We start from the raw sequence: 16,592 nt of genomic DNA on the forward strand, positions 1-16,592 counted from the left end.
TCCATAACACAGTGAGACAATAGGTTTAAGTGGATTATTCCAGGGCTTCGGGCTGAAGTTTAGTCCAAGGGTGTCAAGTTAGTTAGAGAGGCAACAACCTAACGGTTGCAACAATAAGCTGTGTCCTCTTCAGTTCCAGTCCATTTAATAAGATGATGTGTAACTCAAATAGAAACACTCTCAGTACTGTGATGCTGTCTGTGAATATTGCTCTGTCATAATGCCTTGACTTTTATATATGTACGTATATAAATTAAACAGTCATCCTTGGTCTTCCTTTGAAAAACATCAGGTCAGTTTTTTTAAATGTGAATTTGTTGTGAAGCAGGATTATTACAATTAAACAGCAAAAACAAAAAAAAACTACAAGAAAACTTTTCACCAAAACATATTTTACGTGTAAGTGCATTAGTGCATTTGAGCAAATTCGAAATGAACTATGTCAATACAGGATTCTTTCTCCCACAATGTGGAATTACAACATTTAATCTAAAACAGATACCGAATGTCCCGAATGAAACTTATGACCACATACATGCTCATATTTTGGAAAGGATGGAAGAAGGCATAAATGGTTATGGGCTGAGTTAGGGTGATGATGGTGAACTGATGTAGGGTGGTGGTGCTGGTAGTAGTAGTGATGGTAGTGATGGTAGTGGTGGTGGCGGCGCTGGTGACTGGTTGAGGCAGGGTGGTGGGTTGATGTAGGGTGGTGGTGAAGGTGGGTTGATGTAGGGTGGTGGTTCAAGCTGAAAAACAGGACACATTTGATGAAGGAGCATGCTTATTACTGGATTAAGAATAGACTCAGTGAGCAACATGAGCATCATCATTGTCATCATCATCATCATGACGTCATAAATGCATGAATACTTACTATGTATGGAGGAGGAGGACTGTCATTTCTTAAGTTGTACACAGGAGGCTGAAAATACAGTTCGTAAATGTGAATTACTTCCTCCTCGTCCCGCTGCTGCTCGTCCAGTATAGGGATCGTGTACACAGCGGGAGAATTATTGTGACTAGGTGAGCAGTATTGTCCTGGTTCTCTATTATAAGTTAGGCAACAAAATATGCACACAAGGACGAGGACAATCAACCCAGGAACCCTGGGAAGAGAAAGGCAACGTAATCATTAACTAACATTAATAAAATGAGGTGTTTGTATCAATCTTGCCCTGGAAAGAAATACTTACAAAAAAATAAGAAAGTCCATCAGATTTTTCTTTAAACCTAAGTAAGGTTTAAGAAAAAAGAGCACTTGTCAAAAAATAAATACATTTTCAATCTCATTTTTAACTTTATGAACTTAACTCTTCTTTATGGATGTTATGCAATCAGGTGTTCACTATCTAAGTGTTACTAAGGAGAGGTTCAAAGGTAGATTTTTATCTTCTTCTACTGTCAGACTACAACAAAAAAGAAACCTGGAAATACTTTATATAATATGGCCTACAACTTAAGGTATAATTTCCCTGTAACTACAAGGAATTTAATGTATTTTACTTAAAATTACAATGAAATACATTTACCTACAAATACTTAAAGCTGGGTACAGGAAGCACTCATTTCCTGTATTTAGAAAGTTATGTTTAAACAGTGATGACTTGGCTCTATCATTATATGGTCACATAGGCATGTAAAAGAACAGCTGACTTAGAGAACATCCATCATGCACATCAACATATTGAGTATTAAATAAAAATGTAAAAAGGCAATTCAACGCCCCATGAAATAAGGCGTGAGTATAGTGTTTGCTATTCCACAAAATGACAATGAAATTTTACACTACTTTAAATTACTTATGCAGTACATACATTTATTTACCGTAACATTTATTTACCGTAACATTTATTTACCGTAACATTTATTTACCATATAATTTCTTTGTTTCCTGTAAAAACCTGAGTTGTTGCCCGCCTATTTTATTCTGTTATTCCTACCTTTAAGCATTTGAAGCTTGATATAATTACATTATGATTTAAAATAAAAAACACTGATTTAGTTACAGGAGAATTACACCTTAGTCACAGCACATATTATAAACTCTTGGCGATGGTTGTTTAAGGTAAAGCTAATCAACATTTACGTTAAAACTTCATTTAACACAAACGTTTAATTGTTGCTAACACACTTTATATCACACCTCGGTACAAAATTAAACCTCAACAAAATTTGGATCAAACAAAGTGGAGGACAATTACAAAACATTTATTTTTCATTTTGAATGACATGTAATGACACAGGCTGAGTGTGGCTTCTCCTCGTGATATGGGCCTCGCTAAACAAAATCCATTACTAATAGATTCATCAAATTATTTCCATTTTTAAAATAAAGCTTACCTTCAGCTATATGTAGGTTAAGCAGAATGTTGACTTATATCAATGTACAGCCTTGTTTAAGAAGCAGAAATCACCTAGATTGGAGCTATTGACGCAACTTATCATCAGTTATGCTCTTGCTACACAGTATATTGACAGCTGTGCTGGGCTAAAGTCCACTGCCATTAAAGGTAACAATATGCAGGTGTAATAAGGAAAGGAAATCACATTTTGGGGTGGGGGGGATAAGCAGACAAGGGAGAGCAAGAATCCCTGTTTCAGCTTGTTTTTAAGGAATGCAGTCGAGGTGTTGTTGAGACATGTTGGAGGAATCTGTAGAGCGGCTGTCTGTACCAACAGAACTGCCATTCAACAGGCCGTAAACCACTGCAAGCTCTCAAGCTAAAAAACGAAACAAAATGAATGTTGATCTCACGTCCTTGTTCACAGTCTGAGTAACTGCAAGTAATATGAGAAGTTATTCTACCAAGTACAAGACACACTGTAATGTTACAGTCTTAGGGGAGGTGGGGGCGGCGGTGGCGGCACATTAACAGAGGTGCCAGTGTTGAGATGTGGTGCTGACAGAAGAGGAGGCGGAGGAGGAAGAGGGGAACCTGCAGATACGGGACGAGGTGGCAACGGGAAGGTGCTTGACGGGCTTATAGCTGGTGGAGGGGGAGGTGAAGGGGGAGGCGGGGGGAGATCTGTGAGCGAGGGGAAGGTGGGCGGAGGGGGGAGGTCAGTGTCCATGGAGAAAGAGGGAGGCGGCGGGGGAGCAGGCAGGTCGGGGTCCAAACAGGCTGAAGAGGCCGGAGGAGGAGGAGGCAGGCTGTTGTTGGTGGGGACTGAGGGTGGTGGCACAGCGATGCCGTGACTGGAGCTGTAGACAAGACATAAACACCATGAGCACTACTGATAACCTGACAGCGAAACTGTGTTTTATAATGGAACAGTCCACATTTGTGAAATAAAGACATTTAGAAGAAGTTGGAAACATGAACGCCACTCATGACCATGAAGGAGACTAGTGCTGGTGCACTGGTGCTCACAGAGACCACTCACACTCACACCCAGGACCTCACAGTGAACCCAGGACATTACTGCTGTGATGTGACAGTGCTAACGACCCCACAAACATACCACCTTTTTCCATATCATAATAGTTAATTTTCATTAAGTTAAGGGTGTTAATTAAAACAATTATGTCAGTGTTTCCATAAAAAACTAGCCACAAAGAGGAAGGGTCTACGTACAAAGAGGTGTCTGCAGCGCTCTGTATGCTGTCTGCAGTTCCTGCTCTCTTTCTGGGCGCTTCAGTGACCTGTGGAGTGAAGAAAAATGAAGGCCACAGAACTTCTCCACATATAACATGTACCATACCGGGAAAACAGAGATGATTTTTCTATAAAGCTTTCATCTAATAAGAAGGAAGACAAGCCTATCAGATTTTTCTTTACCTGAAAACTGTGTCCTATGTTGTCCAGTGTGAAGTACGAGATTGGCTCCCTTGAGTAGGCTTCCTTAGGCTCCTTGCCTGAAGCTGGTGGGGTCATAGGCTTGGAAAAAGTCTTATTTTTGGGGGTAGTGAACACACCGATCTCTCTCCTGGCCACCTTTTCACAGTGGATAGCTGCATCCTGCAAAGCACAGTGGAAACAGCTTCAGTCAGAAAGATGCAAAAACTCTCAATCACATCACTTGTTCCTCTGAGAACCTCTGACAAAGTTACTCTGTGGCTTTAAGCAGAAATGTTACATTGTAAATGACCAGTTTCACATACATGCAGCTAGCACTGTACTAAAAATATATGGCTATTTACCAGTGACAGCAGGTTGATGGAGGACTCCATGTCTTTAATCTGCCTGGCCTGTAAGTCCAGCAGTCTCAGCACAGAGCTGGCCACATTGTTAATCTGATAGGTCACACTGGCCAGCGACTGGTTCACCAAAACCTTGATCTCTTCAACCGCCTTGGATTGATCTTCTGCCTGAATTGTTTAAAAATTAATTAAAATGAAGATGATGATGATGATTATAAAAGATCTAAACATGCAAACCTATGAAAACTGTTTTGTTTATATAGCCCTTGTGGCCCTTTTTTGGGAGTGGGGGCATTACTCACCTGAACATAATTGTTATCGCAGTAATCTGCCACTCGGTGGAGGTTGCTGCAGTTATCAACAAGGTCCTTCCTGGCAGCCGGCGCCTCTTGTAATATCTGAGTAATAAGTTCCGAACAATTCTTTTCCTCCGTCATTTCTCCCATGGGTGTCGCTGAAAAAAAGCCTCGTAAAACCTTTAAGTGTACTTGTTAGTATCTGATGAAGATGGAAAAAGTTTTCTGAAAAGAGGCAGCCGAGGCTGGGGAATGTGAGGTCGGTGGGGAACGCGGAAAAATACTGCAGGGTACAGAATTTAGAGCAGCTGGTCCCAGGGCAGGGCTAACAAGTGAGGTCTCGACTAGGACTGCTTAAGCAACATCTGTCTCGCGAGAAACAAACAAACAAACAAAAAAAAACACACCATTTTTTACATTTATTTTTTGGTGGGGTTAATGTTTTACACGTCCCATAGTTTGCTTGATAAAATAATTTAAAATAATTTTGCAGGTTTTAAGGAGCCCGGATGAAAGTCACTTGTATTATTCGTTAAGTCCACTAGAGGTCAGTGTAGTCTAAATAAAACTAGAAAGTGCATTTTCTGAAGAAACTGCAGTGTGAATGCTTGAATCTGAATGTATGCACTGAAATGAATTAATTGCTGAATTTTGAGTTAAAAATATTGAATGAGATTAAAAAAAAACAAAAAAAAAAAACGAATTTAACCTGAAAACAAAGGTGCTGAACTGCTAAAAGCTGAAGGTTACACAGAAGAAGAAGTTGGAAAAAAGCTGAAAATGTTTTAATTGTAAATGAGAAAACCCTAAGAAATGAGAAAAGAACATTTAGAGTCAGAAAACATCTGAATGAATATTAAAAGGTCATATTCTTTGAATCACTGAATGACTAAAATCTGATCCCTCTGCTTGGATCCACACAGTTTAAAAAATGTAAAAGTCTGAGCTTTGAAAAACAGTGTTGGAAAGAGAACAACGATGGCGACGTTTTGAGGGTAAAATGATGGCTTTAACACTGTGGACACAGCAGCAGTTGAAAGAGAAGTGTTTAAGATGAATCTTGGCAGAGTGGCAGGCAGAGCTCGTTAAGCAGGCAGGTGTGAGCCTGGTTGCTATAGTGACCGCACCCAATGGCTCCATACACACGTACACAGACATGCGCCTCACTTTTGCTGCTTAAAATGAACAGAAAAGTCAGGCCGAAACAAATCGTTCCCAAATGAAAAGTAAAAGGCGTACTGACAAAATTCTTTCACCGTGAGCGACAGCCATGTCTAGTCTACCAAATTCTCAGTTTTCATGCCTGTGGAGTTTATTATATGGACGTGGTGACAGTGTAAAGACACCATGCTCTTCTGATTTTCAAACGAACCTTCTGAGCCATTTTAACATTAGAGTCTATGGAAGAGTTGGAAGGAGGAGGCTGTGCATTGGTGACATTTATGAAAGAACCGTAACACCTAGGACAATAGTAAACACATTGGATGAAAGAGGACAGCCATGGCTACGTTTTGAGGGTAAAATCATACCTGTAGAGCAAACGCTGCGGACACAGCAGCAGTTTTAAAAAAGATTTTAAGATTAATTTTTTTGCTCCTCTCACTCTAGCAGTTGAGCTGTCTCACTCTAGCCCCAACATTCCGTCCCATACACACCCATTATAAATTTTGAAACGGGTGAAAAAACATCATGAAACTTAAACTGGAACTGAAGAAAAAGTATAATAGATATTGAAAAGATAAATACAAGTTGAATAGTTGAATGTCTTGTCTTCGTTTTAAAGTTTGAATGGTGGCTCTATGTCAATGTATGTGGAAGTAGTAAGAGTTTAAAAATGAGTAAGTTGAATGAGAATTTGAAGGGTCTCCCCATTGAAATACATGGGAAATTTTTGTTGAATAAAGTTGAATAAAATTAAAAATATAAATGTTAAAAATGAGAAAAATAGAAGCAATCATGTCCAAAATAATAGGAATCTAACGATGTTTGAATGGTTTTTCTAAGTTGAACGGTTTTGAAGGAGTAGGCTTTCAAAAAACGTACGGAATAGATAATAATAAAATAGAATAATAATAAAGATTCGAATAACAATACTGTGAATGCTTTTCAAGCATTCACACTAATAACTCAAGGTCTGTCGACGGCGGTTGCCCTCTGCAGTGATAACAACGGTGGGGGTGAGGATGATGATCGTCGCTCCACACGTTTGGATGCAATCTGTGGAAAGCAGGTATTTTTTTAATGATAAATTCAGGTAAGTATAACCAGAGAGATGATGACTTTTGTAATTAGGTTCTTACATAATTGCCAAACGCTTCGCCAAGTTTAAATACATTGCATTGTTTTACATATCCTGTATAAACACATTCAATTCCCCAACATCCTTCTTTGAGTTCTGGGTAAAAGTTCACAAGTCCCTGACTCCAGGTTTCCAACAACTTTGCGTTGGTTTACATGCTTATGCCCTTTTTGGGGCCATGCGATAAACCACAAGAAGAACTGACCTTAACTCCAGTTATTTTGAGTTTGATTACAGCCTTTTATCTAAACAGTAAAGAGAGAGAGTATGAATCATCATAATACTGCAAGATATATGTAAAAACCTTATGTTGTCTTGTTCTGATCACCCATTCACTTCAAATTATTTCTGACACGTCACTTGAAATATTTCCTACTACTGGATTCACTGCTTTAACATTTGTAGACGATCCCTAGAGGCATCATAAGAATCCCCTGACTTTCCCCTAGTGGTACCATGAGTTTGACATTTGGACTGTATTTGAATCTTAATCACGATTACCTACCATGGCGCTTGATACAGTTCCCTGGAGTTCATTGAGGAAAGCTGCAGACCAGCTACTGAGTTAATAAAAACAAAAAAATTACAGTTAACAAGAAACATCAAGAGGCTGTGGAAAGGTGCGTCTGTACCAGGAGCATTTGCTTTACTGCCACCAACACAGGGATGGTTCTAATTTGACAAAACAGCTCTGTGATAATCGAGCTTTCTTGCTGCTAAGGTCTTGTGAGGAGACCCTGACAGACGTAGTTAGAAACCCTTTTGGATGTGGTTCCATGCAGCTTCAAGCCCTAATCACACTTTTATCCTGAAGTAGGAGCCATCGCAAAATAAATGTATTCTTTCTTTATCATTATTTTAACTGGCATCTGCTTTTTTCAGTCTTTCACAGCACATGAGATTATAAATTGAACTATAAACATTTACGGTACTGAAGTTAAAATGATTAATTGTCCCAGAGATATCTTCTTCTTTTTTTTTTATCTGGTTATAAATTTCTTTATCTTTTAACTTGAGCCTAGAATTCAAGTCATGCTTATGTTTGGCTAGTATAATAGATTTTTGCCACAGTGTGTACAGTTATCAGTTTAGCTGATATTACAGAGTTATTAGGAGCAGTGGTGACTGTTAAGACGTTTTTGATAACTTTATTTCTTTATTGGATATTTGTTTCACAAGACTAATACTCAGCGCAATATCAAAGCTATCATATGATTAATGAACTCCATCTTTATCATTTAATTTATTTTAATTTGTCAGACATTTGATCTTATTCCTATCCTTAGCTTGACTTGAGTCTTAAAGGCTATATTTTAATTGATATGTAAATTCCCTCCAAATTTGTTTGATTTTCTGTGTTTCTGCACTCTTTGAAAGGACTTAAAAAAGTAACACAGAAACGTGTTGTCACATGTGCAACACCTTTTGCGTGAATTTTGACGCAACATGTGTAAAAAATGCTTAAAATTACCTTCAAACAACTTTCAAAATAAACACGTGTGTGACAAATCTGACACAACGTGTGTTGTCCCTGAGCTGATGCAACACGTGTTAGCACTTAATGTGTTGTTGTTAATACATCTGTAAGAGTGCAGGACGGGCTTTTTAAGGCTGGCTTTCATAAGCACTATACAAAGAACATTTCTTCCTCTTCTTTTTATTTGGTTATTATATTTGGCAGCGTTTGTGTGCATGCGTGCCATCATTCTGTCTGTAACCACAATAACTTTGAATGATGTTTTGAATGAATTCTGATAAAACGTTTAGGGAAGTAGAGTTAACCATCAAATAAAATTTGCCTTACATCCAGTAAAGTCTACAAGGTCAGCTCATGTATTGGTGGGAAATTGACAAAAAGCCTCAGAAGTTTAGTGTTCATTGGGAATATATAGAAAGCACTGTATGCAGATTTAAAATATGTCCCATTTGACCTCTGACCTGTCTTTAGAAGCCAATAGAATGACCTGAACATAAAGGCATTTGAGGGAATTCTGAAAATCACATTACAATAACAGGTTACAGTCAGGCATAACATTTCAAATATGTGTGCAGTGTTTCTGAATAAGTCTAATTTTTAATAAAATAAAATAGACTGATGATCAAAACCTTTTTTTGCTTGCTAGCATTACTAAACATTTAAACCCATTTACTAAACAGTGAAATGAATGCTACAAATGCATTATATGAACAAAAATACAAATAATAAAAAATAATTATACTTAAAATAATGTCAGGTATAATACAATTGGTTTCAACAGGGCAAATAACAAAGGTCAGATTTTTTAGGCTTTATCTTCAGTTGAGCAGATCTTTCATTTCTTTTGTTTTATTTTTATTGATCGTTTGATGAATGCCAACACCAGTTCTGCAAATTGTGCCTTGTGCTGCAGCAGCACTTTATCTAAGCTCCCCAGTCATGACAAGCAGTAGTGATCCAACACACTATGCCAAGACAAGAAGTTGTGGGCTCACAACATAACATACTACAGAGCAGCCGAGGAAAGGGAAAACACTCTATACTTACCTTTCTGCACTCTCACTGACCTCAGACATTATGTCAACTTAAATGCACAACTGTGGTGTTTTAACCTGTTCATTAATGGTTGTGACTGTGCTTCTTTAGTCCTCTCGGTACTGGAAAAAGAAAAGGTATGTGTGAAGAGTGTTAAGTAATGAACAAGTTTGCTACTTTAGCTTTGACCATCTGATAAGATCTGAACTGTTGCTTTTATCAGTGAACCCCAACCCACTGCAAATGAGTAGTATTCAAATCTAAGTCCAACGTCCATATCGGTCAGGACAGCACAAACTGCTGTTTTATGGTCTTGTTTACACCGTGAAACTATTCAAGTGTGAAGCTGTTTATTTTTTAAAATGGAATTGCTTGTAGTCCCTCAAAATACATCCCATTCACTAGAGGGCATGGAAAAATATATTCTTGGTCATTTTAATTAAATATCAAAGAACCTGGTAGAAGCAAGCCAGGTTCAAATGTGTAGAGCAATGCTGGGACTAATATAACATCAACAAACCCGAAGAAGAAGTCATATAGTTTAGGTTTGTAATAATTGCAAGAAAAGTGAAATCGAGCCTCTTGAACTGAACAAATCTACGGTCCCTGGCGCTGGTTCATGCTGCATACTTATTTGAACAGAAGCAAAAATTTTAAAAATAAATGTTCTGTTGACATTCTATGCCTGGGTGTATTCATGAGGGTTGAAGAAACAGTTTCCATAACATTTAAAAATATTTTCAATTTGACGTTGTTTATATGGAACAGTGTTCTCCTCCGGTGCCTTTTTTTGGGCTATTTTTACTTCTGTTGGCATGTTATCGCTACCAGCTGTTGAAACCATTGCCTGGATGTGGTTCATGTTGCACTCAAGGATTTTTTTTGTGCAACATTGCTCCGATTAATGCCCTGCTTTGATACTTCTATGAATCTTAATGAAAGGTTATTTTGGCTGGGCCCTTGTTTCCCATGGGGCTGCAGCAGTAGATAGACAACCATGTCTGATTTTTATAACAGATGCTCTTCATGACGCAGCGCTCCTATTTATCTCTGCTTGGGACTGGTACTAGGAGTAAACTAGCCTGAAATCCCCCTGATGCTTTTTTTTGAGTCATGAACTGGAGATCTCCCATTATTCACTTCTTCTGCTTCACTCTCCATGTGTTTATACACTACTTTGCATTTAATCATTAGTTATTAATAATCCCTGGCTCTCTTCCACAGTGTGTTTTCTGTCCTATCTCCCTCCCCTCTTCCCTTCACCAATCATTGCAGATGGCTTCAGCAGAAACTCAAGCCTGATTATGCTGAAGGCTTCTTCCTGTTAAAAGGGAGTTTTACCTCCCCGCTGTTGCCAAGTGCTCGCTGATAGTGAGTTGTTTGATAGTTGGGGTTCTCTCTGTATTATTGTGGGGTCTTTACCTTACAATAAAACGTAATTACTGTTGATTACTGTTGTTTTGATTTGGTGCTATAGAAATAAAATGTAATTGAATGCGTTAACCACTACATCACTGTGAAAATTTGCTGACCATTAAAAAAAAAAAAAGAGTTCCTTTTAATGCCAGGATTACACCTACCAAGTTTGGATCAACTGTCTTTGAGACAGATGAAAGAATAACAGACGTATAGAGATTCCTTTATTCATCAATAAGAATAAGTCAGACAAATGTTGATTCATCTGGAATAATAATAATAATACAGATGCCTAAATATAGTTTAGGTTGTTGTAATTGTAAGTGAAGAAACTCCATCCTTGTTTGGCTTAATGTCATCCTATACGCTGCCATACCTGCCTGCATACACTGATACACACATACAGCCCAGCAGCTGACATTTCCAACATATAGCTGCAGGGCCGGCCCGTGGCATAGGCCGTATAGGCAAATGCTAAGGGCGCCGTCCATCAGGGGGCGCCACGCCAGTGCCATAAATGTTGAAAAAAAAAAAAAAGTTGGTACTATTATTTCTAAATACAAAAAATAATCCCACGTTAATTAAAATGCAAAGTAAAGCTTATTTAATAGAAACATTATTTGTTACAACATTATGCCCCCCCTCCCCGCACGGTGCGCCCCCTCCCTTCCCGTATCATGGTTCCTTTTGGACGTCACCACATCAAAAAATCAACACAAGATGTCAAAAAGGCCAAAACTGTCAGGTGCCCAGGGAAGAAAAAAGAGAGAAGAAGAGGAGGAGAAACGAGAAAAAGACAGAGGTAGGTAAGGTTAGCCTACATGAAATTATTTGTCTGAATGTGATAGTAACCTAAATTTTTAGGATTAAGCTAATGTTACATGATTCGCTAATTGCTAATCAATAAATAGCTAGTTAACTGTTTTAACGTCAGTTAATATTGTGGAGGGGGCTAAATTGTTATGGAAAATAATAATGTAACGTTAGGTAATTACAGTACTCCCACCTTTCCCACCATTCCTCATTTGTATTCATCTTTTAAGCAGGTGTTTTTTGTTTACATTGTTATTGCCTTCTGGTTAGCTAACGTTTACCCTGCAGGTAATAGTCACTTTTCCACCCCTGTATATATTATAGTTGTAAGCCTAGTTGTTAAAGTGCACATCATTAATGTTAATTAAGCAATATCACATGAGAGGGAATGCTGTTTTTTAATATGAGCACTGCTGTGATTCGGTCAAAGATAATCATAACATAACATTCTCATATGATATTATACTGTTACTTTGCATTCTGCTATTCAGCATTTCACTGTAATGATGACAATAAATTGAATCTAATCTAATTTGCATAAGAGTTAACATCATACATATATCTCTTTGGTTTTTCATTTATATTATATCATTTCATTTTATTCCTGGAATCATATGTTTTTATTATTAGACTTTAATACTCAGTGGTGTCACATACTCCTCTCTTCAGATGCACTGTTGAAGTTTCTAAATCCCACCCCTGGGCCATCTACCACATCTACCGCTGCTGCCTCCACTTCAGCAGCACAACCCACCAGTGATGCACCATCAGCAGCACAACCCAGCCATGATGCAGCAGCATCAAGCGGTCTTCCTGTTGCCTTATTTATATTGTATTTTTAATTTATTTTATCCAACTTGTTGACACGTTTTATTGTGTTTATGTATGTAAAATTTATTGTATTTCATATATTCATTTTTTATTTTTTGTATTCATTTATTTATTCATATCTTTTTTTATCTTGTTAATTATTCTGATTGTGAATTTGCTTTCTTTAAGTAAAAAAAAAAAAGGTCAAAGACAAAGCTATTCGGTTTCTTGTGAGTACATACACTACACTGCCGATGTAGGGTGGCGCCACCTAAAATCTTGCCTAGGGCGCCAGATTGGTTAGGGCCGGGCCTGTATAGCTGTATGTGAAGATTGGATATTCTGGGCTATCACAGTTTCTCCACACTTCACAGACTTCCATTAAACGAAAAGCCAAATTTAATTATAGTTCTAGGGAGTGCAGGAAGATTGCATTAAAGGGACACATATCACACAGAGACACACACAAAAAAGGCAGCAGTTAACACTCTTTCATTGTCTCTCTGGGTACGCGCAACTGACAACTCAATTCCAGTTAGTCTTCAGGCACCTGCTGCCCTAGTCTTAAACAGTTTTTAGCCTATGAGCCACTGGCTTACAAAAACTCAGAACTTTGCGTTTGATGAATTCCTTTTCTTATCACAGCTGTGTCATTATTTCAGGATACAATAGCTTTCTTTACACTTTATATAGATTGTGGTTTTCTTAAGTACAGTCAGTGTCACAACAAGATGCTATCAGAAACACGTGTGAGGACATGAAAAGTCTCTCACCGTCATACCTGATTAGATTTCCTGATGGAAATCTAATCAGGTATGACGGTGCTAGGAAGTGTTCAGTAAATAAGTGTTCAGGGTCGTTGCACGTGCTCAGCATATGGCGCACGTTTTCAAAGAGGTCAGCAAGTCCAAGCGCAGGAACATTAAAAGCTCTTTCAAGATATCAGCTATGTGGTGTGGTAGATATCTATGACTTCTAGTTGCCTTAGTGAGATCGATGGAGATTCACATGCAGGACAGTACAACCTAAACTGCTGTCACACAGTTGCCCACTTAGCTCCAAAGACAGAATGGCTCTGATTTAACAGTCGGTTCGGCTTTAATTTTCTGTTACAGGGATCATCACTGCGGTTGTCATTTCAATGTTAATTACCTTCACTGGCTAAAGTGACCCGATCATAATAAGCTAGCCAACGTGTTATAGCTCACACAAAGTGCTCAAGAGTTCATTTACCTCGTAAATAAAATGTCAGCATCAACTCAATTACAGCTGTTATCTGCTTCAGAGGGAAGATGTTATCAGCAGGAGTGCAATAATTTCCACCAGCAAAGCCATCTGGCGAGACATTAATTTTATATCCCCCCCCAATCCTCCAACCCCCTTAACATAAAAGGATTAGACATTTTAAAGCCCTAATCTATTAATTTACTGTAGTCATGTTAAAATCAAGGTTAATGACTTTGCTAACTGTCTTTAACAGCTGTTATAAATCAAAGTACATGATGCCGTAGGTTAGTATGAAGAAGTATAAGCTGCAAGCATAAATGACTCTTAAACAAGCAACTGATGCCTTGACCTATAGAAAAATATGATTGATCGAGGTGCCTTATTTAAAACAAAACAGTAAACTAGTGTCTTAAGAAAATGTTGTTCTTCACTCGATCCCTTCCATCTGCAATACAAGATCAGGCGGTTTAGATCAGATGTTTCATGGCCCCATTTAGTCACTGCACTCACTACCTGTGCTACCCAAGTGGCTTAAAGACATAATCCCTCATTTTGTCACAGGACTCTAGAGTGCATATGATAAAACAACAACATCAACAACAACAAATCAAAAACAAAACAAGCAAACAAAAAAAAAAATCTGATTTCCTTCCTTAAATGTCAGGTTTTCAAACTTAACGCACATTCACATGTGGGCTCAACATCAGCAGCAGCGATGCTTACATCTTAGCTTAAGAAACGCTTTGAAAAGACATCAGATCTTATTGGATATCTATATTGATATGAACTGGATCTCTTCCCAGCTCCTGGACAGTCTGAGGTGCAACCTGGTGGCCATCATTTACCCAGAACGATAATGTTAAAGGCAGCATGTTCTCCACAGCTTCTCCAGAGCCTTTTACATCTGTCATATGTCCTCAAGGTGAACCCACTCTCATCTGTGAAAATCACAGGGTGACAGTGGTGGACCTGCCAGTTCTGTTTCCTATGACAAATGCCAATAAGGCTCCACGGTGGAGCGGTGAGCACAGGTCCCTCAGACCACGTTAAAATCTGTTTCTGATTGTTTGGTCAGAGACACTCACATCAGTGGCCTGCTGGAAGCTATTTTTAAGGGCTCTGTCTGTGTCATACAAAATCCCTGTTATTTATGTTCCTCTTTGCACAAAGAAGCAGATACGCATCCTGCTGATGAGTTGAGGACCTTCTTCAGGCCTGTCCAGCTATCCTAGAATCTCCTCCATGCTCTTGAGGCAGTGCTGGGAGACGTAACAAACCTTTTAGCAATGGAACATACTGATGTGCCATCCTGGAGGGGCTGGACTACCTGTGCAACCTCTGTGGGTTCCAGGTATCACCTCATGCTACCAGTAGTAATGCTGACCCATTGCTGTTTTGGGGTTTTTCTCATAGTTATCACTCTGTTGTTAATTTTTATTTACACCAAAGCAACTGAAACAGTTTAAAACCCCCTTGCTGCTTAACTGAACAGATCAATAACCCACAAGTTGAACTGACTTGATACTATACTCTGATTAAAACCGTCCCATTCATTTTTTCCCCCCGTAGCCAACACATATGATATAAAAGTAAGAAGCAGCAACATGCCCTTTTTAACACTATGATTAATTTTCTTCCAAGATCTCATTTAAAGTGTAACTAAAGTCCGGTGAATGATCTGCTGCTTGGTAGCAATAAAGCCAGCTGACATATTTCAGTACTGTCTCAATGTAGCTTCATGTCACATAAAAGTGTGAATGTAACAGCAACATAATTGACCTTTTAAGGGGACTGTTTTGTTTGTGCATACCTGGTGACACAATGAATGCACCTGCTGGTGCAATACGGTGAGTCACATAGCTACAAGCCTGTAACTCTGCGCAGTATAGGAGGGTGACTGCAGTATGCTTGAAACCATGTTGGAGAGCAGTGAATGCAAACATTTATACAAAGCTAAAATGATTCAGTTAGAACAGTTTATTACTTTTGTTTGTTTAAAATTTGAGGTCAGTTTAAAGCTAAAACTGGTGACAATAAATGAAACCGCAAACCAGTGCTTGGAGAAAGTTAAAGAATATGGTGAACAAAGTGGAACATTGGACTCCTGAAGAGACAGCTATCCAAAGCTCTATGAGGTGATGGAAAACATGACTGTTAATGAGTGTCGGCTTATGTTCGTGCAGCTGTTAACTGTTAACATACCTGATTCATACCCCCATCCTCTCCACACCCTCTCACCCAGCATTACCTCTTTGGCTTCTTCAGCCTTGTGTCATGATCCTGTGTTTTGTCATTGTAGTTTTCAGTTTGGATTTTACATTTGCTTAAATTATGTTTTCATTTTGATCTTGTTAGTTATTAAGTTTTTCCTGCCCATCTGTTTCCCCCCCATGCCTAATCTGCATTTCTATGTTATCTCCCGTGTTTAGTCAGTTTTGTCTTTGTAGTTGCTTTTTTCTGTCAAGTTCATGTGTCTTTGTTTCAGTCTCAGTGTGCTGGTCACTTCCTGTTTTATTTTGATAGTCACGTGTGTGCAGTTAGATTATGTTCAGCTGTGTTCCCCAGGTGTTTCCTCTTTGCCACGATTCCCTTTTGTATATAGATAGTCTGTATCAATCTCTTTCTAGTGTCATAATCTCCTTCATCCCTCTACTGTGTGTTCTGTCAGTTTGTATTCCTGAGTTCCTGTTTTTGTCAGTCTCCTGCATGTTGGATCCTACCCCGTCTTCTTCACACAGCATTAAATGACACTTTGAAGGTCTAATAAAGGCAGTGAAAATACATGTATGTATGTATTGGGCTGTAAACAGTGTTAAGAATGCCAAACATAGTTTTTGTCTTGTTTCTTAGGTATTTATAAGCTGTAGATGATTTCACATTACTCTGCTCATTGAATGCTGTGTGTACTGTAATTTTATTCAAATGGCTTTGTCAGGGAATTACTGGGAAGTGAAATACTGTAGCAGCTTGGCTTGGGATGAAGAAAAACTCAGTGAATTTGGTTTGTCTACTCAATTATGGCAGGAACACGTGCACATGGTTCTTATTTTAGAGAAAAGAAATGTCTCAGAATAT

The 16,592-nt window shown here is 38.5% G+C and overlaps 1 protein-coding gene across 1 annotated transcript; it reads right to left on the bottom strand.

Moving 5' to 3' along the window:
• Nucleotides 1-2,190: 2,190 nt before the first annotated feature.
• abi3b (ABI family, member 3b) lies at nt 2,191-4,773 on the bottom strand. The gene is made up of 5 exons (XM_026177661.1): nt 4,447-4,773; nt 4,145-4,312; nt 3,783-3,962; nt 3,579-3,646; nt 2,191-3,205 (listed from the first exon to the last, which is right to left on the bottom strand). Exons 1-5 carry the CDS (start codon nt 4,588-4,590, stop codon nt 2,833-2,835), a joined length of 933 nt encoding a protein of 310 aa, XP_026033446.1. The 5' UTR covers nt 4,591-4,773; the 3' UTR covers nt 2,191-2,832.
• Between the last annotated feature and the right edge of the window lie 11,819 nt (nt 4,774-16,592).

This window comes from Astatotilapia calliptera, chromosome 8, assembly GCF_900246225.1.
Source record: "Astatotilapia calliptera chromosome 8, fAstCal1.2, whole genome shotgun sequence".
Classification (NCBI taxonomy): Eukaryota; Metazoa; Chordata; class Actinopteri; order Cichliformes; family Cichlidae; genus Astatotilapia; species Astatotilapia calliptera.

What these genes read in the sequence shown, in the direction of transcription:
- abi3b (XM_026177661.1), bottom strand. Translation starts at nt 4,590, where the DNA reads ATGGGAGAAATGACGGAGGAAAAGAATTGTTCGGAACTTATTACTCAG. An exon ending in GCGATAACAATTATGTTCAG is followed by an intron (nt 4,313 to 4,446) that starts GTGAGTAATGCC and finishes TAAACAATTCAG; the next exon opens with GCAGAAGATCAATCCAAGGC. An exon ending in AGCGCTGCAGACACCTCTTT is followed by an intron (nt 3,206 to 3,578) that starts GTACGTAGACCC and finishes TCTTGTCTACAG; the next exon opens with CTCCAGTCACGGCATCGCTG.